The 24,146-nt window shown below is 37.8% G+C and overlaps 1 protein-coding gene across 1 annotated transcript in view; it reads right to left on the reverse strand.

Annotated features, from left to right (window-relative positions):
- The window catches only part of LOC308517138 (serine/threonine-protein kinase TNNI3K), a 283,922-nt gene that overhangs the window by 187,282 nt on the left and 72,494 nt on the right, over positions 1-24,146 (reverse strand). Inside the window, exons 6-11 of the mRNA XM_081088195.1 lie at positions 22,885-22,983; positions 18,954-19,092; positions 13,170-13,314; positions 12,980-13,084; positions 10,227-10,321; positions 9,470-9,619 (exon numbers count right to left, since the gene is read on the reverse strand). Coding sequence (XP_080944321.1) covers positions 9,470-9,619; positions 10,227-10,321; positions 12,980-13,084; positions 13,170-13,314; positions 18,954-19,092; positions 22,885-22,983 — 733 coding nt within the window. The remainder of the gene's footprint in view (positions 1-9,469; positions 9,620-10,226; positions 10,322-12,979; positions 13,085-13,169; positions 13,315-18,953; positions 19,093-22,884; positions 22,984-24,146) is intronic.

A 24,146-nucleotide genomic window follows, 5' to 3' on the forward strand; every position in this document is an offset into this window, starting at 1 on the left:
GGTCTTTTCAATGGTTTTTCCATACTGGTGATTAGGGCAGAGGATTTGAACATAAGCAGGCTGCTGGCTATTTCTTCTGGCCAATTTAAATTGATTCATACAAGTCCTTTGTAACTCAGGGAAAGGGCAGAACAAATCCAAGTGAGTGAGACAGCTATCGCTACTTTCAGATGGCGTGGAAAACAAAGATTGGCGGGGGGAGACAGACTTAAGGATGGGAAACACTCTAAATATTGTAAAATTGGAGCTCTGAGCAGACTGGTAGAGAAATACTGAAACTTAACCAGTAGGCTTCTGTGTAGAATCAAGGTCACAGAAAAAATTATTTCCAGGATTTATTTTAATATCTTTAGGTTAAAAGGGCTATGTAAATAAATAAACAACAAAATAAAAACAGACTCATAAGAAACAGAGATCAAAGGAATGGTTACCAGAGAGGGTGAAAGAATGGGTGAAAAGTTGCATAGTGTCAGATGATTATTAGAATTAGTGGGGTGATCACATTGGGTATAAAAGTGTCAAATCACTAAATTGTACACCTGAAACTAATATAACTAATACAATATAGTACACCAACTATATCTAAATAAAAATAAGATAAACCAAGATGGCGGCATAGGTAAACACCGGAGTTTGCTGCCTCGAACAACCACTTCAAAAATACAACTAAAAGACGGAACGGACATCATCCAGAACCACAGGAAGGCTGGCTGAGTGGAAGTTCTACAACTAGGAGGAAAGAGAAAAACATACCGAGATTCAGAGGAGGCGCAGTGCTGAAGTAAAATACTAAGGTGTGGAGTGCATGCGGAGCGGGCTGGCGGCTAAGGGTGCAGTTGTCGTTTTCAATCGGGCGGGAGTTTCTAGGGACCCAGACTCATACGGGAGAAGTGGGACTGTCTGGCATCGCTCAGAACCCTAGGGCAGCTTTCTCTCCCTGGGGCTTGCAGCGATTATTGGGACACTGAGAAGCAGAGCCTCTGAGGGCAAGACTGAGAGCAGCCATAATTGCTAACCCCACCCTGTTGATCCCATGGGACCTGCCCTGCCCAAGCCCTGCAGGGAGACTTTTGCTGGATAGCCTCAGGCAAAGGCTAGATTAGCACCTCCCTAGAGATCCAGGAGCCAGGAAGCCCAGAGGTCAGAGTGGGACCATCCAGTTTGCAGCTCCATGGAACCATAAAAGACACACTCAGGGGGCCAACTCAGTGAGCACCAAAGCCCCATCGAAGCAAGTCTAGCCCCAGAGGGGTGTCTCCATCACAGAAGTTCTCCCATTGCAGACACAGCTGATTCTCACAGCCAATTGGCTTGGAGGTCAACTCCTCACAGTGATAACTACAACAATCAAGGCTTAACTACAACAAGACTGGGGAAAGCCCACAAGGGGGTGTACCAAGAGTGTCTACCTCAGGTAATTGGGACACTTAGCACAGAAAGGCACTCTATCGACACAGCGAAGCATAAAAAATGCCGAGACAAAGAAACAGGACACAAACAACAGAATTGGAGGAAAGCAAACTGTTGGATATAGAGTTCAAAACAACACTTTTAAGGTCTTTAAAGAACGGTCTAGAAGCTGCCGATAAATTTAATAAGGCCCTCGAAAAGACTGGTGAGACTGCGGATAAATGTAGTGAGATCTTCAAGAAGACTGGTGAGACTGCTGATAAATGTAGTGAGATCTTCAAGAAGACTGGTGAGACTGCTGATAAATGTAGTGAGATCTTCAAGAAGACTGGTGAGACCACCGATAAATGTAGTGAGATCCTCAAGAAATCTAATGAGACCCTCGATGTTGTGATAAAGAACCAACTAGAAATTAAGCATACACTGACTGAAATAAAGAATATTATACAGACTCCCAACAGCAGACCAGAGGAGCGCAAGAATCAAGTCAACGATTTGAAATGTGAAGAAGCAAAAAACACCCAACCGGAAAAGCAAAATGAAAAAAGAATCCAAAAATACGAAGATAGTGTAAGGAGCCTCTGGGACAGCTTCAAGCGTACCAACATCCGAATTAGAGGGGTGCCAGAAGATGAGCGAGAGCAAGATATTGAAAACCTATTTGAAGAAATAATGACAGAAAACTTCCCCTACCTGGTGAAAGAAATAGACTTCCAAGTCCAGGAAGCACAGAGAACCCCAAACAAAAGGAATTCAAAGAGGACCACACCAATACACATCATAATTAAAATGCCAAGAGCAAGGGACAGGGAGAGAATCCTAAAAGCAGCAAGAGAAAGAAAATTAGTTACCTACAAGGGAGTACCCATATGACTGTCAGCTGATTTCTCAACAGAAACTTTGCAGGCCAGAAGGGAGTGGCAAGAAATATTCAAAGTGATGAACACCAAGAACCTACAACCAAGCCTACTTTATCCAGCAAAGCTATCATTCAGAAGTGAAGGCCAGATAAAGAGCTTCACAGATAAGAAAAAGATAAAGAAGTTCATCACCACCAAACCAGTATTATATGAAATGCTGAAAGGTATCCTTTAAGAAGAGGAAGAAGAAAAAGGTAAAGATACAAATTATGAACAACAAATACACATCTATCAACAAGTGAATCTAAAAATAAAGTGAATAAATAATCTGATGAACAGTATGAACTGGTGATTGTAATAGAATCAGGGACATAGAAAGGGAATGGACTGACTATTCTTGGGGTAGGGCGGAAGGGGTGTGGGGGTGAGGGAAGAGATTGGACAATAATCGTGCACCTATGGATGAGGACAGTGGGTAGGGAGTGAGGGCGGATGGTGGGGTGGGAACTGGGTGGAGGGGAGTTATGGTGAGAAAAAAGAGTAACTAATGTAATAATCTGAACAATAAAGATTTAATTGAAAAAAAATTAAATTTAATTTTTTAAAAAAAGGCTGTGTAAATGGAAAGTATTTTTCATATCTGATCCCACTTTCAGCTCTTTTCTGAAAGTATCTAAAAAAGAAAAAAGATATTTTGATGTAGTCCCATTTGTTTATTTTCTCTTTGGTTTCCATTGCCCTAGGAGCAGTATCAGTGAAGAAATTGCTTCCGCATATGTCTGAGATTTTGCTGTCTGTGGATTCCTCTAACATTTTTATGGTTTTCCATCTTATGTTTAAGTCCTTTATCCATTTTGAGTTTATGTTTGTGTATGGTGTAAGTTGGTGGTCTAGTTTCATCTTTTTGCATGTATCTGTCCAATTTTCCCAGCACCATTTATTGAAGAGGCTGTCTTGACTCCATTGTATGTTCATGCCTGCTTTGTCGAATATTAATTGAGCATAGTGGTTTGGGTTGATTTAAGGGTTCTCTATTCTATTCCATTGATCTATATGTCTGTTCTTGTGCCAGTACCAGGTTGTTTTGAGAACAGTGGCTTTGTAATACAGCTTGATACCTGGTATTGAGATCCTACCTACTTTGTTCTTTCTCAGGATTGCTGCAGCTATTCGGGTGTTTTTTTTATTCCAGATGAATTTTTGGAAAATTTATTCTAGGTCTGTGAAATATGCCCTTGGTATTTTAAATATATTTTTATTGATTTCAGAGAGGAAAGGAGAGGGAGAGGGAGAGAGAGATAGAAACATCAATGATGAGAGAGAATCATTGATCGGCTGCCTCCTGCATGCCCCCTACTAGGGATCAAGCCTGCAACCCAGGCATGTGCCCTTGACCGGAATTGAACCTGGCACCCTTCAGTCTCCAGGCTGATGCTCTATCCACTGAGCCAAACCAGCTAGGGCAATCCCTTGGTACTTTAATGGGGAGTGCATTAAATCTATAGATTGCTTTGGGTAGTATGGACATTTTGATGATGTTGATTCTACCAATATATGAACACGATATGTTCTTCCCTCTGTTTATGTCTTCCTCTATCTCTTTTTTCAGTGTCCTGTAGTTTTCCGCGTATAGGTCTTTTACCTCCTTAGTTAAGTTTATTCCTAGGTATCTTATTTTTTTGGTGCGATGGTTAATGGGATTGCTCTTTTAGTCTCCCTTTCTGTATGTTCACTATTGGTGTATAGAAATGCCATAGATTTCTTGGCGTTAATTTTGTATCCTGCTACAGTGCCAAATTCATTTATTAAGTCTAATAATTTTTTGATGGAGTCTTTAGGGTTTTTTATGTACAGCATCATGTCATCTGTGAATAAGGACAGTTTTGCATGGCAAAAGAAACCATCAAGAAAACAAGAAAGCCCACTGCATGGGAGAACATATTTGCCAATGTTATCACCGATAAGGGTTTAATCGCCAACATTTACAGGGAAGTCACAAAACTTAACAAAAGGAAGATAAACAACCCAATCAAAAAATGGGCAATGGACCTAAATAGATACTTTTCAAAAGAAGACAGAAGGAAGGCCAAGAGACATATGAAAACATGTTCAAAGCCGAAGCCGGTTTGGCTCAGTGGATAGAGCGTCAGCCTGCGGACTGAGAGGTCCCGGGTTCGATTCCGGTCGGGGGCATGTACCTGGGTTGCGGGCACAGGATGTGCAAGAGGCAGCTGATCAATGTTTCTAACTCTATCTCTCTCCCTTCCTCTCTGTGAAAAATCAATAAAATATATTTAAAAAAAAAAAAACATGTTCAAAGTCACTAATTAACTGAGAGATGCAAATCAAAATGACAATGCGGTACCATCTCACACCTGTCAAAATGGCTATCATCAGCAAATCAACAAATGACAAGTGCTGGTGAGGATGCGGACAAAAAGGAACCCTCGTGGGAATGCAGACTGGTGCCGCCATTGTGGAGAACAGTATTGAGTTTCCTCACAAAACTAAAAATGGCCCTAACCGGTTTGGCTCAGTGGATAGAGCATCAGCCTGCGGACTGAAGGGTCCCAGGTTCAATTCCTGTCAAGGGCATGTACCTTGGTTGCGGGCACATCCCCAATAAGGGGTGTGCAGAAGGCAGCTGATCGATGATTCTCTCTCATTGATGTTTCTAACTCTCTATCCCTCTTCCTTCCTCTCTGTAAAAATTCAATAAAATGTATTTTTAAAAAAACTAAAATTGGAACTCCCATTTGACCCAGTGATCCGACTTCTAGGAATATATCCCAAGAAACTAGAAACACCATTCCGAAAGGATATATGCACCCCTATGTTCAAAGCAGCACAATTCACCATAGCTAAGATTTGGAAACAGCCTAAGTGCCCATCAGCAGATGAATGGATTAAAAAACTGTGGTACATCTACACGATGGAATACTATGCTGTGGTAAAAAAAAGGAGTTCTTACCATTTGCAACAGCATGGATAAAACTGGAGAACATTATGCTAAGCAAAATAAGCCAGTCAGAGAAACATAAATATCACATGATCTCACTCATTTATGGAATATAATGAACAACATAAACTGATGAACAAAAACAGATCCAGAGACAGAGAAGCATTGGTCAGATCATCAAACCTCAGAGGGAAGGTAGGGGAGGGTGAGGATAACGGGGAGAGATCAGCCAAAGGGCTTGTATGCATGCATATCAGCCTAAACAATGGACACAGATAACAGGGGGGTGAGGGCATGAGTGGGGGGGTTGGGGGAAATGGAGGGATAAGTACACATATGTAATACCTTCATCCATAAAGAAATTATAAATAAATAAATAAATAAATAAATAAATAAATAAATAAGAAAAAGATAACTCTTCCAACAGTGCAAAGCACCCCTCAACATGCTATATCAGAATATCAGAGAGATCAACTGAAAGTTTTGTTTGGGTCAGGTGAAAACTTGTCTTAGAATAATTCAAAGAGCAGTTAATGTTGTTGAAAAATATCCTCAGTTTTCCTACTGAGAGGCTAGACTAGCATGAGCTATTCAAATTGTACCCATCCAAAATTCATCAAATAGATAGACCTTGGTTATGAGGTCCCTTCTGGTTTATCAGTCCTGGTTTATCTGCCCTGGGATGGGGCCATTTCTACATAATTCCTTTTGTATAAAGAAGAAACTCCAAGTGAAGTTTTAGTGCTTCTTCTTCTCCATCTCCAACTTGCCCAGGGAAATCCTTGGTATGCCACATCCATTAATTTATTGAGTCCCTCTCTAAGCAAGAAAGGAAAGCATTTCTTTTCCTTTGTTTAAAAAAATTGATTTCAGAGAGGAAGGGAGAGGGAGAGAGAGATAGAAACATCGATGATGAGAGAGAATCATCATCGATTGGTTGCCTCCTGCATGCACTCCACTGGGGATCGAGCCCATAACCCGGGCATGTGCCCCCAATCAGAATTGAACCTGGGACCCCTCAGTCCATAGGTCGATGCCTCTATCCACTGAGCCAAACTGGCTAGGGAGGTAAGCATTTCTTTTTTTTTTATTATTATTATTAGTTAAGGTATTACAAATGTGTCCTCATCCCCCCCTTTAACCCCCAACCTCCCCCCCACACACAAACTCATGCTCCCATCCCCCCGTTGTCCATGTCCATTGGTTTGGCTTATATACATGTATACACGTCCTTCTGTTGATCTCTTCCCCTTACCCCCGCCCTCCCCTACTTTCCTTCTGGGGATTGATAGCCTGATCGCTGTTTCTCAGTCTTTGGGTCTGTCCTTTTTCATCAGTCTATGTTGTTCTCTATAATCCACAAATGAGTGAGATCATGTGGTATTTATCTTTCTCTGACAGGCTTATTTCACTTAGCATAATGCTCTCCAGTTCCATCCATGCTGTTGCAAAAGGCAAGAGTTCCTTTTTTTTAACCGCAGCATAGTACTCCATTGTGTATATGTACCACAGTTAAGCATTTCTTTATCTAAATAAAACAGGGACAGTGTACTGTTGACAATATTTTAAGAAGGCCATTTCAATCCTCCTTGAACACATGAAAATGATGCAACATTTCTCCAGAAAGAGAAAATAGCAACAATTTCATTTTGTTGGTTTGATTTGTTCTATCCTAAGAACATATCCAAACCATCCATCTGTCTCCTGAGCACTAACATTCAATTTGTTAAAATTCATGGTAATAATGAAATGCAACACTGGGGCCTAGCAAATTAGTTGAACAAATAAGAGTAACAAGCATGGCATATGTTGCAGAGACCAGTGGCTAAATCCTCTAAGCTAAAGGAATATTGTTGTCATTTGGTAGGAACTCTTAGGAGCTTATACCATGATTTATTGTTTTATAAAGTGTGGGGATCCACAAAAACATAAAATAAAACCAGTTTTCAACTATCATTCTCAATCAACTGAACACAAACAAAGCCAGCACCTGTGAAGAGCTAGCTGCAGCAGCTATTTCTGAGCTATCTTCCAGAAGACTAATGCTTTGTAAATAATCTTTCTCTGAAACTCAAATTTCTTAAGAGACACTGAGAATCATTTAAATAAATGTGACGTGTTGAGTAACTAGAAATGAGTAAGGCCTTTGGAAGCCTCAGGATATGTAAGATTTTCCAACTGATACTCAAATATAGAACTACCTGAAATATCTTTTATACAAAGCAATAGGTCGTTACAGCTAACAGAAATGCTTACAGATACTTATCAAAAGACATGTACGTGAATGCTCACAGCAACAGTATTTTTTATAATCTGTAATTGAAAATTCTTCAAATGCCCCTAAAGAGTAGAATGAATAAGGACATTGTGATATAGTTGCAAAACATTATACTATACAATGAGAATGAATGATCTACAACTATCTGCAACAATATAAATGAATCTTACAAACTGTTGGTCAAACAAAGCCAGACACAAAGACATATATAGCATTCCATTCCATTTATACATACATAAAGCTAATATATGCCCCATGAAGACAGCGGTACCCTTTTTGAGGAGTGATTGGAAGAGAATGTAAGTAGGGATTTGGGGTGCTAGCCATGATGCATTTCTTCATATGTATACTAGAGTGATTTCAGTTTGTGAAAATTCATTGAACTACAATGTGCAAACATATATGTGTGTATGTACTTATACAACACAAATAAAAATAGCAGGCCTACTAGTATATCTACAAAGTCCCTACTATTCCACATTTGTTCACTTGTTTCTATTAAAGTAACTACTATGTCTTTTTTTTTTTTACTAGAAATCTTCAAACCTGTATGTTTTTCTTTCTCCTTGTCTATGTTCTTATAATAGCTGCCTATTTCTATCCATCAAACTCCATTTCCCCTTTCAATAATGGACTTTCATGTTTTATTTCAGGTAGCCTGATAAATCTTCCAGTTTAGTAATTGTTCCCTTTAATATGGACTTCTAAGATTCTAGCATTTAAAAAGATGAAAACACTTCTTTACATACTTTAAATTTCCTAATAAGGCAATGCAGACATCAAACTCTGACATATTTTACAGCATTTAGTGTAACTCTCTGATCTCAATTACAATGTCTATTGTTCCATGTCCTCCAAAAATTTAAACTCCATAGGGCAATGGTTCTCAACCTGTGGGTCGCGACCCCTTTGCCTAAGACCATCCTGCATATCAGATATTTACATTATGATTGATAATAGTAGCAACATTACAGTTATGAAGTAGCAACGAAAATAATTTATGGTTGGGTCACAACATGAGGAACTGTATTTAAAGGGCCAGCAGGTTGAGAACCACTGCCATAGGGCCTCATGTGTATAGAGCTCACTTATGTACAGCTTGCTTCTAAGACACAATATATCTTAATAACAATGACAAAGATGCTTGTTCACCTTCTAATTGTCTCCAGTTTCCTTTCCCTTAAAATGAAGAATTTGTTATTAATCATCTTTATTTCTATACTACTGCTATTACCAATTTTATCATTATTAAAATACAGTTATTAGGTACTCATTTATGCCAGACACTGTTGTAAGCAATTTGCACATACTATCTCATTTACTCTTTACAATCTTGCAAAAGAGGAGTTGTTGTTGTCCTCATTTTCCAGATGAAGAAACTGAAGTTCAGCAATAATAAATAACTTGCTCAAGATAAAAGAACATGGCTTGATTTAAACCCAGGTATTCTACCATCATAGCCCAAGCTTGCACCAGTTTGCACTCCAGTAAGTTTATACTTAAACACTAATCATTAGCTACATTACTTTTTCTAGTAGAGGCATTGTTAGCAGACCTGACAAACATTCCCTTTCTTTCTTTGCATTTATTTCCTTTTAAAAAATGTGTATTCACATAAAAATTTCCCCAGTATAAGAGATAAAGACTCGCTCTATATCTACTCTAAGAGAGTAACTGTCATTACCCATCACGATTTTGTTTCTCTACTATCTAGGAATGTGAGGTCATTCTCTTTACAAAGTGCCAATACCAAGCATGCCTTCTGTTCATCTGTAGCTCAGGAGTTGTGTTCTCTACTGATGGTCTATTGGACTCTTTGATGCAAGTCTCCAGTGACTCAAATATAATTTACAGAGAAATGGGAGTGTACAAATCATACAAGCAAAAAAAGAATTATTGATGCCATAAACTATGCACACAGTTCCATGTATTACTAGAGAGATGCAATGATGAAAAATATACCTTTTTCATAAGCCCACATCAAACATGTCTGCTCATCTTTTTCACCACTAGACCTGCTGGGATCACAGGCTACTAGATTCATATCAGCTCCATTATCCAGTAAGAACTGAACGAGGCGAATGTGACCATGGTAGCAAGCAGAGTGCAATCCTATAATAGAATAGAATGAAAGTGCAAAAGGAAAAAAGAGGAAAACAATCCCAATTTTCAAAAGACAGTCATTACCACATAATAGATTTGTTGCCAGAGATACAAAGGAAGGAATTACTTCTTTGATAACGAATTAATTCCATTATTGAGCAAATAAGATATACTTTAGGCAAAAGAAGTGTACTATTCTAGTTGATCTTCTATATAGACTGCCTTTTTGTTTAGCACAATTCCTAGTATTCCTATATCCATTGTAATTACCAAGAACAAAGGTAGGCATCTTTTTATATATCAAAGAACAAAGACCCAATCAAGTATTTTTCTCGATCATCCAACCAAGGGGAGAGCAGTGTGGTTTGTCTGTTTTTGGTGCAGGGCACAAGGAATTCATTGACTGGAGATACTTTAGCACAACAGTGAAACTACTCAAACATGGTGCTTTTTGTTATCACCATGCACCTTCAATTCTAAATGATGTAATTGATAAAATATCCCTCCCCACTGGGGTGGACCACTCCCACCGCCCCCTTTCTTCTTGAGCATACTACTTTTCTTGACAGTTTTGGATATGCTTCATAAACTAGTGACGCTCTCACCACAGCCTTACCTGTGTGCCCATCTCTTCCTTGGTGGTTGATGCTTACAACATTTTGGTCAAGAAGAAATTTAACCAGGTCAATGTTCTTGCCATAGGTACAAGCGCTGCAAAAAATATACCATAAAAAAAATAAAAAGCTCTTGTTGTAGGCTGAATTGCATGCCCCTCAAATTAATATGCTGACACTCCAACATACAAAACCTTAAAATGTGACCATATCTAAAGGCATATAATTTAAATAGGTAATTAAGTTAAAAACTGAACCATTAGAGTGGGTCCTAACCTAATATGACTGGTATCCTAATAAGAAGGGGAGATTCATACACAGTTACAGAAACAGAAGACAACCATGTGATGGCACAGGAGGAAAGTGGCCATCTGCAAGGCAAGGAGAGAGACTTCAGGGGAAACCAAACCCTCTGATGCCTTGATCTGGACTTCCAGCTTCTAGAACTGTGAGAAAATAAACATCTGGTTTTCAAGCAACAGAGTCTGTGTCATTTTGTTATGGCCACCCTAGAAAATAAATACAGCCTCGATTTACCCAGGCTACTCCAGATGCTGAGGTGTTTATAGGAGTACCTCTGCTTACCTTGATACCTTACAACAGAATTCTTTTAAGAAGAGAAGAAATCTTGTCATCTTAATGTTCCTACTGTACCAACACAAGGCTGGTTCTTAATTAATCTTTCTTGAATAATTAATTGAGTGAATAAAAAGCTACCATCTCACTACAATAGACTTTACCAGCATTGATTAGTTGCATTATAAATAGTTTCCATAATATTATATGTCTGTGTATACATATGTGTATGTTTAAATATACATATGAAAACAATAACAGAAATAGAGTGCTTGCTATATACAAAGCACTGTGATTTGTACATAGAATAATTCAGAATTGAGTAAATTTCTCATGTAAAAGGGAAGTTTACTTTATGCTTAAAATGACTAGAATAAAAACATCATGTTATTTCTAATTGCCACAGGCTTGCACAAAAATAAAACAACTGAACATACTTTTAACGCAACTTCACTAATCTTGTCAGATAAGCAATCCTCTGGAAGTGACAATCATCTTCTGATTAGAGTTGGTTCCAATTTATGTGCACTGAGTAGCAAAATGATTTGAAAACTAGCCTGAGGTATCAGGCTTAACAAGCATGACCTATGGGAAAAGGGAACACCAGGAACCTGTACATATCAGTTCTGCTAATTGTCCCTTCAGTGACAGATCCTACTGATCCATTTCAACTGAAGGTAGGATCCAAAAAGTTCTTGAATATGTTCTGTTACAGAGGGTATAGAAAACAGACAAAATATTTTGGTCCTAGAACATGAATATATAAAAAAATAGTACAGGATTTTAGGAAGGTATTTATTACATGATTTTCTAGCCATAAGAATTTCTGGCAAGTTACTTAGCTTTTCTAAGCCTCTATTTTTCTCATCTGTAAAAGAGGGTAATCCAACTGTGTAAAATAGTTATGAGGTTTAAATAAGATAACAGACACAAATAATCCGGCATATAATCACTCCATAAGTGGTAGTTTTCTTTGCCTCCCTTTTCCTGGAACTCTTGGTTGCTAAGAAAAATCTGGAACTCCAGTGGAATTTGACAGGTTGATACCTAATGCAGAAGCACAAGCTTAACTTTAGTGCAGTATGAAAAAGGGCCTCTTCATTTAATTATTTACCACTGTAATAGTGGAATAGAAACACTACGCAAATATAGAGTCCCAGGCTTATTTTGTTTATTTTTTAGAGGTTATAAACTGGCCAAGACATCTGAAATGTGCAGGTATCTTATCTTATATTCAAGTTTTACTAAATTAAAATTACTCTTTTTATTTTTATAGCCAAACTAGAGGACAAGTGCATGAAATTCATGCAGTGGTAGGGTCCCTAGTGGCTGCCAACTGCTGGCTGGGGCCTCCCACCCTTGCCCCGCCCTCTGGTCAAACTCCTGGACAACTCCTGATAGAGTGGACAATTTGCATACTACACTTTTATTATATAGGATGGTCACCTGCTAAAAATGAAGGTTTTAAATCTGTTCCTTATGGACACTTTAGGAAGTTATAGCTCTGAGTTATTAGCTACCTTTCCCTGTCCTCTCTCCTCCTCTCCCTCCTTTCTTTCCTTCTTTGTTGCAACTATTCCAAATCCAGCTGCTCCTTCAGAATGCTTTTCTAGAGCAAAAAGCATATTGTAAAGGACTCTCATAGATGGTTAGAAAGGAGCTAATGCCTTCCTAGTTCTCTCACTGGCCACCCTGACTAAGCTTTTATAGCTGACAGATGGATGTCTTAGATAGGGAGATACATTTGCACATAAGGTTTATGTGCTTAGTAAAAAAGTGTCACATTTAATGCTAATGAATTCCAGTAATGAGATTCTTGCAGGAGGAGGACGATGGGCACTGCCCCTTTTGGCAGCTTTCTGTGGAGTGAAGTGGAAACGAAACAATATGCTTACAGATGTTGATATGCCTGTTGCCTTGGCAACATCAGTCCCTGTCTTTGGGGCTGCTGCCAGGAATGCAGCATCTGGCACAGGCCCCATCTGTTGTACTAACTGCAGCATCTGCCTCTACCTTATCTTCTGTGCTTATAGTTTGGGATCCTTGTCTCGCCCACCCTCTGCTCTCGCTCTCTGATTGCAACATCTGCCATTATTTGTTCTTGCAGTATGTACACAACTGCAGGTGCCATAGGGTGTCCGCTAAGTGTAGTGGCTATTGTATTTAAATATTCATTTACCTGTGAAAAGCTGTCTCACTGAAGATGTTTTCCTTAGTCAGACTTTCTGTTCCTGATATTTGGATGATTTCCTTGGCGACTTCAAATTTGCCATTGTAGCATGCCCTAGGGTTAAAGAACATGTTCTGATCACAGTAAATAGGTCATGCCAAATACCTGGAGGACCTATAGCATTATACATAATACTCACAGGTGCAAAGGGGTGTCTCCATAGATATTAACAACGTGAGGCTGGACTTCTGAATCACTCTGGAGCAGGAACTTCACTATATCATGGTGTCCAAAGCGAGAGCAGAAATGAAGTGGGACGTGGTCTTCATTGTCCTGAGCATTCACTGTCATCAACGAGAGAAAAAGGTATGTCACCTGGAAGCCCTTGTTCCTTAGCCTTCTCATGGGTAGTGTCAGGGATTTTTCCTAAGTGCCTGAGAGACTCCTAGAAATTGCCAATTAATGATAATAATAAAGGAAATTAAGTGCAACCAATTTAAAAAGTTATAATTATATTCTATTGCCTATTACCACATTAAGCAGGCTTTCTTCTAGTTCCCATAAATTCTATGGAACTCATCTAATCAAATCTACCTTGCACAATGGAATAGTTCAGGAAACTAATATGCACCTAAAAGGTGCTCATGGCTTTAATTCCACGAGTATCTCCTTTCAAATTGATTTTCTCCTCCTCTAGAGGATGTTAAAAATTATAGCTCCTGGCCAGAGCACCATTTCCGAGATTTCGGTTTAACAAGCTAGGGAGGGGCCTAGCTCTCAGTATGTTTACAACACTGTTTGGGACGTTCCGATGTACCCTTAACTGAGAATGTTCACATTATGGTATACAGACCAGGTATGATAAAAACCAATGAGCTTTAGAGTGAGGCAGACCTCATTAATCCCATTACCGTGGACAGTTACTTAACATTCAATTGCTCACTCAGCAGTGGGCATTTGTCCTTCTCTTCGGCCCACCCAGCCTTATAACCTATTCTGACATTTGGTGAATTCCCTGTACGAAAAGAGGCCAAAACCATGTTCTATCATAGAAGCTGAAAATATTTCCAAGTTTCCTTTGCAGGGAGGGAACCGGACTGGCAGAGGGTGACCATATGTCCTGGTTTAGGCCTGTTAGTCTAGCATAATGTTTCATAGTGACCGTTTCACTCTCAATAGTGCCCTTGGACACTTACCTATAGGCTCTTCCAACCCACACCTTATATGAGACTCTGACATTGGAGCTGATGACACGAACAACGCAGAGCCGAAGCTATCTGGGCAACGCAGCACTGGCGGAGCTATCTGGGCAATGCAGCACTGGCGGAGCAGCGCCAGCCCGTTTCCAGCAGGAGTGATCCAGCCCCAGACTCAGTGCCCTGCATTGCTGGTGCCAGAACCGCAAGTGGTGCTGTGTGTGCCAGGCAGGGTGGCCGTGTATCTTCATAGGACTAGTTGTGGAGTGTGATTTGGGATATCGTTCTTCACTATGAGGATTCCGGACCTCGCTTTCCAACCTTGTCTTGGGGAAGGTTCTGCACTATGCTTGATATCCTTAACATACTCCTCTTATAAATTAGCAAAAGTTAGTTTCCAGTGCTTGCAGATGAGAAGACCTGACTGATACCTATTCATTGCTCAACAAGTCTGAAATGATCGCTAGGCACCAGCACTGTGCCAGGTGTCAGATGTATTGATTTCTTCTCAGTAGCAATAGATGTAATAACACAATTGTTGCAGGGATGCTGAAAGGATTCAAGGAGAGCATAATTGGAAAGCTTCTAGCATGATGCCTATCACATATTAGGCACTTAATAAAAATGTCTTCTCTTCCTTTTTACTAATTTCCCTCCAAGACATTTGCTAAGTGCTAAGACCAATAAGCTATAAATGCATAGAGTTGATACCCTCATATAACTTAAAAGCTAGTTGGATTTTCAAGAATTACAGGACTAAAGTAATAATAACTGAACACCAATTCTGGATTAGCTTTAGCATAATTTTTAAAACTAAAATAACTGAATCAACTGGTCTATAGCCATTTAAAAATATGTACAGAGTGCTTTATTCAGGATAGAAAATGATAGTCCTTAACAAACCCAATTAATCCTCATATATATACAAATTGTTCATAGAACCAAAAGAATCAAAGGGGAAAAAATTTAATGATGAATGACAGGGGAAAAAAGGGAAGAAAATAGTTAATTTAAAAATGTGTAAGTACTAGTTCATTACTACTGTACTGTTATTATATTATAATCACCATTTGAAATGTAATGAACATGAATTTAGTCCTTGTAGCTGCTATATTTTTAGATAATTACTCTCATTTTATTTTCCTGCAAGATATTAAGCCACAGGGAAATTCTTTAGCAAAATCACTGAACTCCTCCTCCCAAAGCTGTTACTGAAAAATAAATCTTTGATTCCTTTCTATTAATGAGTGACTCAGAAGGGTGTCCTTCCTTCAGAAGAGTGTTTCTAGTTGTTTTGATTATCTTCCTTTTTATGATACTTTTCCTTTGTTCACATCCTGTTGGAAGCCAGGGAAAGTCAATACTGTGAGTCGATGCCTGAGGACAGTAGGGAGTCCAGAGCATCTGGAGGTCACATAAGAGTTCTTGAGGTCCAGAGGGGACATTGTAAAACAGAATGAAGCACAATCTTCTATTAATTCATAATTTGCCTTTGGCCATCCCTGGCCCCACCCAACATTATTCTTCTATAGTTGAATTGAGAGACTTCAAAGTAGATTATCCACTTGGTGAATTACCTGTAATGGCCTAGATATTGTTCCCATCAAAGAATATATAAATGCCAACCAAAGGGACAAGTCTGGAGAAATCTGGATCAGGTACAGAGCTTAGATGTATACACTTATATTTATGCTTCAGTCATTGTGACTTACTTAGTTTTGTCTTGGACCAATTTGCAAGAATAAGAAAAGTATATGTTATTTTATCTTCTCTGAGGAAATTGGATATATGAATGATATTCTATTTTCTCTAACTTAACATCTTATTGAAATATTTAAATAAAGTAAAATTTTAAGCAAAGCAATATTTGTGAATCATTGTTATTTGAAAAATACTTAGTGTCTACTCCACTTTTAAGAGAATATGTATTCAGTAATGTCTTTTGAAAGAAAGATTGGATAAAGGGATGGGTGAATGGATGTTATTACTTGCTTATGTCTGTTTTTTGATCTTAAAGATAAAACAAAAAATTTCATATTAACCAGCAATATTAGCACATACTATTAGCTCTCTAAAGCAATTCCCACGTGTGTCTTAGATTTTCAATAATAAATCTGTGTAATATTTCTGACAAGGTATACTTTAAAGAATAAATACTTCCTCTTATTGACCATGTCCTAGAAATTTTATGACTTTCTACAATATTCAGTTTCATGTTAAAAGAACTATAGATTTTAACAGTCAGAGGATAACAAATTTAAACATCCTGAATTTTAAAGATTGTGACGAATGTATCACCATTTTCTTCTTAGGGAGTTCAACAATATTTTGACCTTTTCCATCTCATTCAATAAGCATTACATTTATCCCTTTTCATTGCCCTGAGAGATATAAGAAAAAAGATGGAGACTTAAAAGATACATGACTGAGTAGGTCAGCCTCCCAGCCATGTTGAACAGAAGAGGGTACTTTCAGAATTGCATTTTGGCTAATTTTGTAACCCAAATTTATTTTCATTTGTGACATTCTGTTACCAAGGAAACATACTGAAAGTATCAGATTTCATACTGTGCTCCTTGTGGGGGTAATTCATTTATTCTTCCTCCTATGTCCATTTATGATAGAGAAGATCCTGTGGTAAATAAATAGATCAACTGGAGGCTTAGCTACATTTTGGAATCAGTGAACTAGCAAATAATAAGTGTGTAATGTCCGTCACCATAACAGATCTTCCGGTTTATTCTTTGCAATTGGTTGAAGTGCAAAAGGGACTTAAATATCAAGTGTGTATTAAAAGATAATCTGAAAAAATATATTTAAAAATCTGAGTCATGCTGTCTCTCGAGTTGTTAAATGATTGAGTAGGAGGCATGTAGAGCTTGTGTCAATCAGAAAGAAAATGCTTATAATTATATCACATGAGGCTGGGATGTAGGGGGAATTCAGGTGCAGTACACATTTCAGTACCTTTTGTAGAAGAGTCCTTTGATTCTGGAGACATGCTGATCATAAATGACACTCATTTTGACACCACTGAGCTTTGGAGTTACGAAGATGAGTAAAAAGCAGTTAGGCATTGACAATAAAAGGGGGAAAATGAGCAGTTCCTGGCTCCTTGGAAGAGTGAGGCGGTTTCAAAAAACACAATTATGTGTTCAGTGGTTCACAGAGGTGTACCCCTGCCTATTCTAAGCTAACAGAACCCCAGAGACTACTTAACAAGCTCCAGGGACAGCCTGCCCTGCGTCCGGGCAGCACGGTTGTTTATGCTAATGCGATAAAGATGCCTAAGTTATCGCACACCGGCTCATAGAAAATGACACAAACTAGGTTTCTTAGATTTTACAAAATAAAATGGCTCTGTTTCCAACATGGGAACTGGAAACTTCCTTAGCCTCTCCTCAGCGCTGTGTCTGGGAGCCTCTGTGTTTTCCTTATGAGTAAATGAAAACTTTGGTTAGCTTTATTAGCCGAATATCAGTCTCAATTTGGGACCAAGGAACGGGAAGTTCTAGAGCTTTGACAACCTTGTCCTTTTATAAATGTGCATCGTTTCTGCTGCAAAGGCCAGCAGCTCTTACAGCTGGGCTTTTAATTAGGTCTCTTGGGGGTCAGTGAAAGAATGTTGGATTTGCCTGAGAGAATTTAATGACAAGATGTAACTCTGAGGGAATCTGTGTCAAAGTAAAGTTTATGAGGAAGAGAAAAAGAAAGAGAAAGGAAATTTTTTTCATGCTCTACTTTCAATCAATTTTCCAAAAACTCATTTTATAATTTAAAAAATATAAAGTTGCAGGAAATTCTATTCTATTAACTGCATCTAAAATCTTTAGGTCATTTTCTAAAGCTATTTCCCCCAAAATTTATCACACTCTAATTTCATTTCCATTTAAAATAATAGTAATATCAAATATTAGGGGAGATATAGAGAACTCTCATATATTGATATGAGAGTGAAAAGGGATACTGACACTTTGGAAAACTGAAATTTCTTCAAACGTTAAACATGTGCATACCTTCTGATTTGGAAATTTCACTCATAAATATATGTGTGTATACATATATACATATATACATATATACACATACATATATACATGTTGTACACTAATTTAATGTTGTTTACATGTTGAAACTAATATAATATTGTATATCCGCTATAATTGAAAAATAACAACTATTTTAAATTCCAAACTATAATTCATGCAACAATATAAATGAAAGTCAAAATCATAATGTTGATCAAAAGAAGGTGGTCACAAAATTATTAACTGCCAGAACAGAAAAATAACTAACCTATGGCAACAGAAGTCAAAATATTGATTACCTTTGGTGGTGAAAGCTATTTACTCAGAAGGAGGCACAAGGGAAATTTCCAGAGCTCACCCTTCCAGATGAAAATATTCTATAACTTGACATGGCTGGTTTTTACATGGGTGTTTGCATAAGTAAATAGTCAGTTAAGTCAATATTCACTTAAGATTTAAGAAATTTTCTGTATATAAACTTGATCTCAATAAAGGAAAAGATTAGTGAATAACAACAAATAGGAATCATTTGTTGTCCAACAAATAGGACAACCCCACTACTTTTAACTGCAGCACCTAATATATTAAGAATTGAGCTAAAATGTATAAAGAAGAATGAACACATAGATTTAGTTAATATTTTAAGTATAATAAATTATGACTTACAGGACAAATTATTGCATAAGGACAGAATTAATCTTCTTTAAGATATTTTCCAGTAAATAAGAGGGCAAAGGTCTTCTAAACATATAATCTTACCATCTGCTTTGCTGCCTTCTTCCATTAAGAGTTTTGCAATATTAAAGAATCCTTTTGCAGCTGCTAGGTGCAGGGGCCGATCTCCAACTTCACCACTTACATTTACATCAGCACCAAATTTCAAAAGGAGGCGGGTTATCTAAAGGATCCATTCATTTGAAATTAGTATCAAAAGTCAAAAAATCATGCAAAGCTTTTGGCAATATGGAAGAAGACATATTATTTAGGCCGTCTCTTAAGTTATTTTTACCTGAAAATAGCAGAAAATCCTAACTCAGCTGGCCTAAAAATAAAGAATTTATTATTATATCACCTAACAAGATGTTTAGGGCGGGGTCTTCATTGTATATAAACAATCCTCTCTGAATTCACCCATAATTTACTGAAAATTTTTTTGGAAAGTCTCCTTCTGGCTAGAGCTAGTAGTGTTCCCTTGATTCTTGATTTTCACAGCACCTCCATTCATAGGTCACTCATGGTCATCTTGCTAATGGACTTCTGGGTCCTTTTCTGGATTTTTTGTAAATGACAGATAGCTGCCCTAGCCCTGGGAATCTTCCCCAGTATGCTGAGATCACATCCAAAGGGATGGAGAGAGACGAGGTATTTAACAAGTCAGGAGTTGGCCAGAGGCTGTTTCAGGTAATTGGGATTCATTAGAATTATTTACATATTCACTTAGGAATCTTCCAAATAATTTCTCTAAACCTGACGTTGCCTCCTTCCCTGAGAATTTTAGCAGTCACCACAGTGACCCCCAGAAGTAAGTTATTTAATATGACAGTTATGGGAGGACCCCTCACTTGTCCTGACCACTGAGGTGTAAGCATAACAGTGAATTTAAGCTCTAAAACTATTTCAACTTTCTATATGGCATCAAATAAACATGTATTGGGTAGAATCCTCTCAGGAATATGGTACATATTTGATAGAAAGTCCACGCAAAAATATTAGCTAGCTGACTGGGATGTGGTGAAACTTCCTATTAAGTGTAGTGGGTAAGCAACAAAGGTTCTAAAATTTAGACTTTTTTTATTAGTTATGTCACCTTAAATAAATTATTCCATTTTTGAAAGATCAGTTTCTTCATTGCTAAGATAAGAATAATAATAGTTCTATCTCATAGAGTTGTTGAAAAAATTAAATGACTTATTACTTATAAAGCACTTAGAAAAGTGCCTATTAATAAATGTTGGCAGAAGTGAGAGCACCAATGTGAAACATGGATACTTTGTCCCTTTGTTGGCTTATGGGTAGACCGATATTTAATTCAGGAGAAATAAGAGCAGTAGAAGTTTAATCTCAAGAACCTTGCACTCCTAAGCAGATATTTCCACTTACACAGACTCCATAAATTCTGATTATGTGACTTTATAATAGACAGATTTAAACTATCTTCAAAATCGATTGTCTATTAAGCAGTATTATTATATACCTAGGAAATATTGCTCTTGGTACAAAACATCTACTCTTCTACTTAAAAATAAGTAAATAAACAAATGGGAAGGAACATGGCACATCAGGCACATTTATATATTGAATGGGCCATTCTCCCGTCAGCATATTTTAGCAAATGATGGTAGCATCCATAAATTACTTATGTGCTGTCTTTGCATACAGAAAGCGAGTCCTTTATCGTAAAAGGACCATCCACATTTTAGCATAATTGTATAAGTCTGTGACTATATATTCAGGGGAAGTAAACAAATTTAGCTCTACACCAAACATGCATAAAAGCTCTTTAGAGTTCTGCTGGGTGATGAGGTTAATATCCAAAGAGAACTACTCTACAGATAACATGTGTTGTGTATATGCTGCCTGTGCCTGAAGTCAGAAAAGTATGGGATTTTTTCATCTCCTGGGCTTTTGGACCCTGTACTTTCAAAAGCATTTTCAGTGCCCAGCTCTCCAGTGCACTCCGGTGCCCTATGTGCAGCACATCAGTGAAATGAGAAGTCTTCCCTGGCTATAGTCACACTTCACAGGTCTGAGAGTGTCCAAGCACATGCCAGCTAGAATAGAAAATAAGGGCAGAATGACTAGAACAGCACAGGGACAGAAGTAAGTTTGATTTTCAACTTGGGATCCTCAGGCAATACAGTGGAATGACCTCTACAACGGTAAAAAGGTATCACCCTACTCTAAAATGGAGTCAGATTAGTGATCTAGAATATATAATGAGGAAGAGTGAAAGTGGGATGTCAAAAGATTGTGTCAGTTTTGATTTCCCAATTATGTTTATACTTCCATTTTATTTGATTCTATTTAGTTCTTTGAGTATGGCTAAAGGGCAGTGTTTGAAAGCAATGTGTAAAATTTGTGTCTTTTTTTTTAATCTTTATTGTTGAAAGTATTACAGACGTCCCCTTTTTTCCCCACTTATCCCTTTTAGTCTGCACCCACCCCTTGCCCCAGACCTTCACCACATTTTCAATATGCTAAGGTTGAAGATCAATGAACTTTGGTGGTAGAGCACTTGTCCTTGGGTTCTAACTTGAACACTAGATGAACTGCCTGGACTTCATGATTTGGTTCATTGGTATAAGAGAAATAGCAAGAGACTCTTTGGTACACCAGAATGAATATGGGCTTTGGGATAAGACAGGCCTGAATACCTATTCCAGGTTTTCTATTATTAGCTGCATAACTCTGGCATGCTCCCTGACCTGAGTGGGTGCCATGTGCAGCATTCATAAGAAGGGGAAAATGACAGCTAAGTTCAAGGTTGTGGCTAAATTTTTAAAAAAATCCACATAAAGGTCTCATCACAGTGCCTATTCTATAGTATGAGCTCACTTACATCTTAAGTTCACAAGATTGACGTGAAGGTTAAATAAAATTATGTATTAAATGAATGTACATTGTAAACTTTAAGTCATTCTAGACATATTACTTTATTACAGAATATCAAGTGTTATAAATATGTGCTTGTTATATAATCGTGTTTAAAGGAAATGATATATTTAAAGCACTGTTCGTGATTGTTTTTTTGTTTATCTAGGTTATTCCAGTGTCAGTTTCCCATTGTCACGATAGCAAATTACCACACTTATGGGATTAAAACAACCCAGGTTTATTCTCTCATAGTTCTAGAGGTCAGCTGTCTAAATTCAAGGTTGCACTCTCTCTGGAGGCTTTCATTTCCTTGCTTTTGCAGCTTCTGTTGGCTGCCTGGCTTCCTCAGCTTGCGGCCCGTCCTGCATGACTGTAACCTCTTGCTTCCATTGTCACATCTCCTGTTAGTCACTCTGACTTCCTACTTCCCTGTGATTATAGCAGGACCATCCGGATAGTCCAGGATAATCTCTTATCTCAAGGTCCTTATCTTGACCACACTTGCAAAGTGCCTTTGAAGGTTACATTCACAGGTTCTGGAAACTAGAACATATTTCAGGCGATGTTTTTCAGCTTTCTATATCCCATGACAATAGAAAAAGGGAAATGCAATTTCTGAATAATCTATTTTTTTCAGAGAACTGCTGGAAAGGATTTTGTGATTTGTTTTACTGATATCATCATTGGCATCAACACAGTGACATTTATTAAGCATTTGCCAAACACTTTAATAGTTCATCATAACAGCAACCCTCTGAGGTAGATTCTGTTCATATTTTCCTCATTCTAGAATCTAGATGAAGAAACTGAAGATCACATGGTATTAAAGCTAGGAATTTATCAAACTCAGGCTGACTGTGGCTGTACACCTACCAATGTGCTCTTAGCCTCCCTTGTTTACTAAAATAACCAGTAAAAATGATTAACTCAGCAACTGCGATGCTTCTAATGATCTACAATTTCCTCAAGGATGCAGCTAATAAGAATATGGAAAAATAATTCAAAGAATACCTTAAATATCTTTTCTTTGAAGCTAGAACAGTTCAACGAAAGCCTAAAGCGCTCAGGTGGTCCCCCAGCCTTGGGAAATACTTACCTGTTCATGCCCATAGTATGCTGCAATGTGCAATGGGGTGAAGAAAACCGCATCCTGAACATTGACATTAGCTCCATGCTGCAGCAGCACATCAACAGCCTGGAAAAGAAAGAGAGCTCAGGAGCTTTATTTGGGGAACCTGCCTATGGAAGTTCAATTTACAACCACCATACATTCTTCTTCAGGAATCTTGAAACACATTTTTCTTCTAACTCACTTCTCCAAAACCTCCAAAGGCTTGTTTTTACCTAGAAAATAAAGACCAAACCCTTTATATGGCATTCAAGGTCCTCTCAATCTGATGGTGTCTTATTTAGTTATTTTCCATTTCTCGCCTTCATAAACCCAGTTGTATAATCAAACTGTATTTGTTTTCTGCTCCTTCTGAGTCTTTGTTCATATTACTTCCTCAGCCAGGAATTCTCTTCTGTCCAATCTACAGATGTTTACACACTCAAGCTAAATGCCATTTCCTCTAAAATTTCTTTGATTTCCCTTGCTTCCTCCCAACTGACTTGTCTTTCTCTCAAATCTCATATAACTTTTTTCATGCCATTTAGAAAATTTTAAGAATTTATATAATGCCTTATCACCCTTACTAAAGAGAAAGTGCTTTAATCATTCACTAAGCATTTGTTAAATGAATGAATGAATGAATGAATGAATGAACAAATGAATGAATGAGCAAGTGAAAAACACTACCAGTATCTGTTGCCAAGGTGTCTTTATAAAAAGCTATAGGTCACCAACAAACCTTCAGGTTTCTTCTATTCCCAAGACCCATTTCTAACTCTCTCTTCTCTGAAAAAATAATTGGAATAATTTTCTTAAGATGTGTTCATTTTAATTGTGGATTTTCCTAATGCACTGTTTATTCTTCAGTTGGCCAAATAATATACATTTGGGAAATTTCAAAATTCTATTAGACTGAAAAGACATATTAGGAAGATGGGATCTAAGAGCTCAATGGACTTACCCTCTAACACAGGGGTGGGCAACCTTTTCGTGAGTGCGTGCCAAAACCAGCAAAATCTCTGACTCAAAATTTTTCTGCGTGCCAACCCTAATTTTTTGAGACCATGTTACGCCTACTTGATATCTCTTAAGGTGTACGTATGTGAAGAACCTTGAAGAAATAATAAAATTCATTCCAGCGACAAAAACACAGTATATGATGATGAAAAATACATTTATTTTTTAATGTATACATGTACACTGATAGTCCGACAGAAAACTTTATGACTCCGTTTGATATTATCAGT

Source organism: Myotis nattereri, assembly GCF_964212035.1.
Source record: "Myotis nattereri genome assembly, chromosome: 3".
Classification (NCBI taxonomy): Eukaryota; Metazoa; Chordata; class Mammalia; order Chiroptera; family Vespertilionidae; genus Myotis; species Myotis nattereri.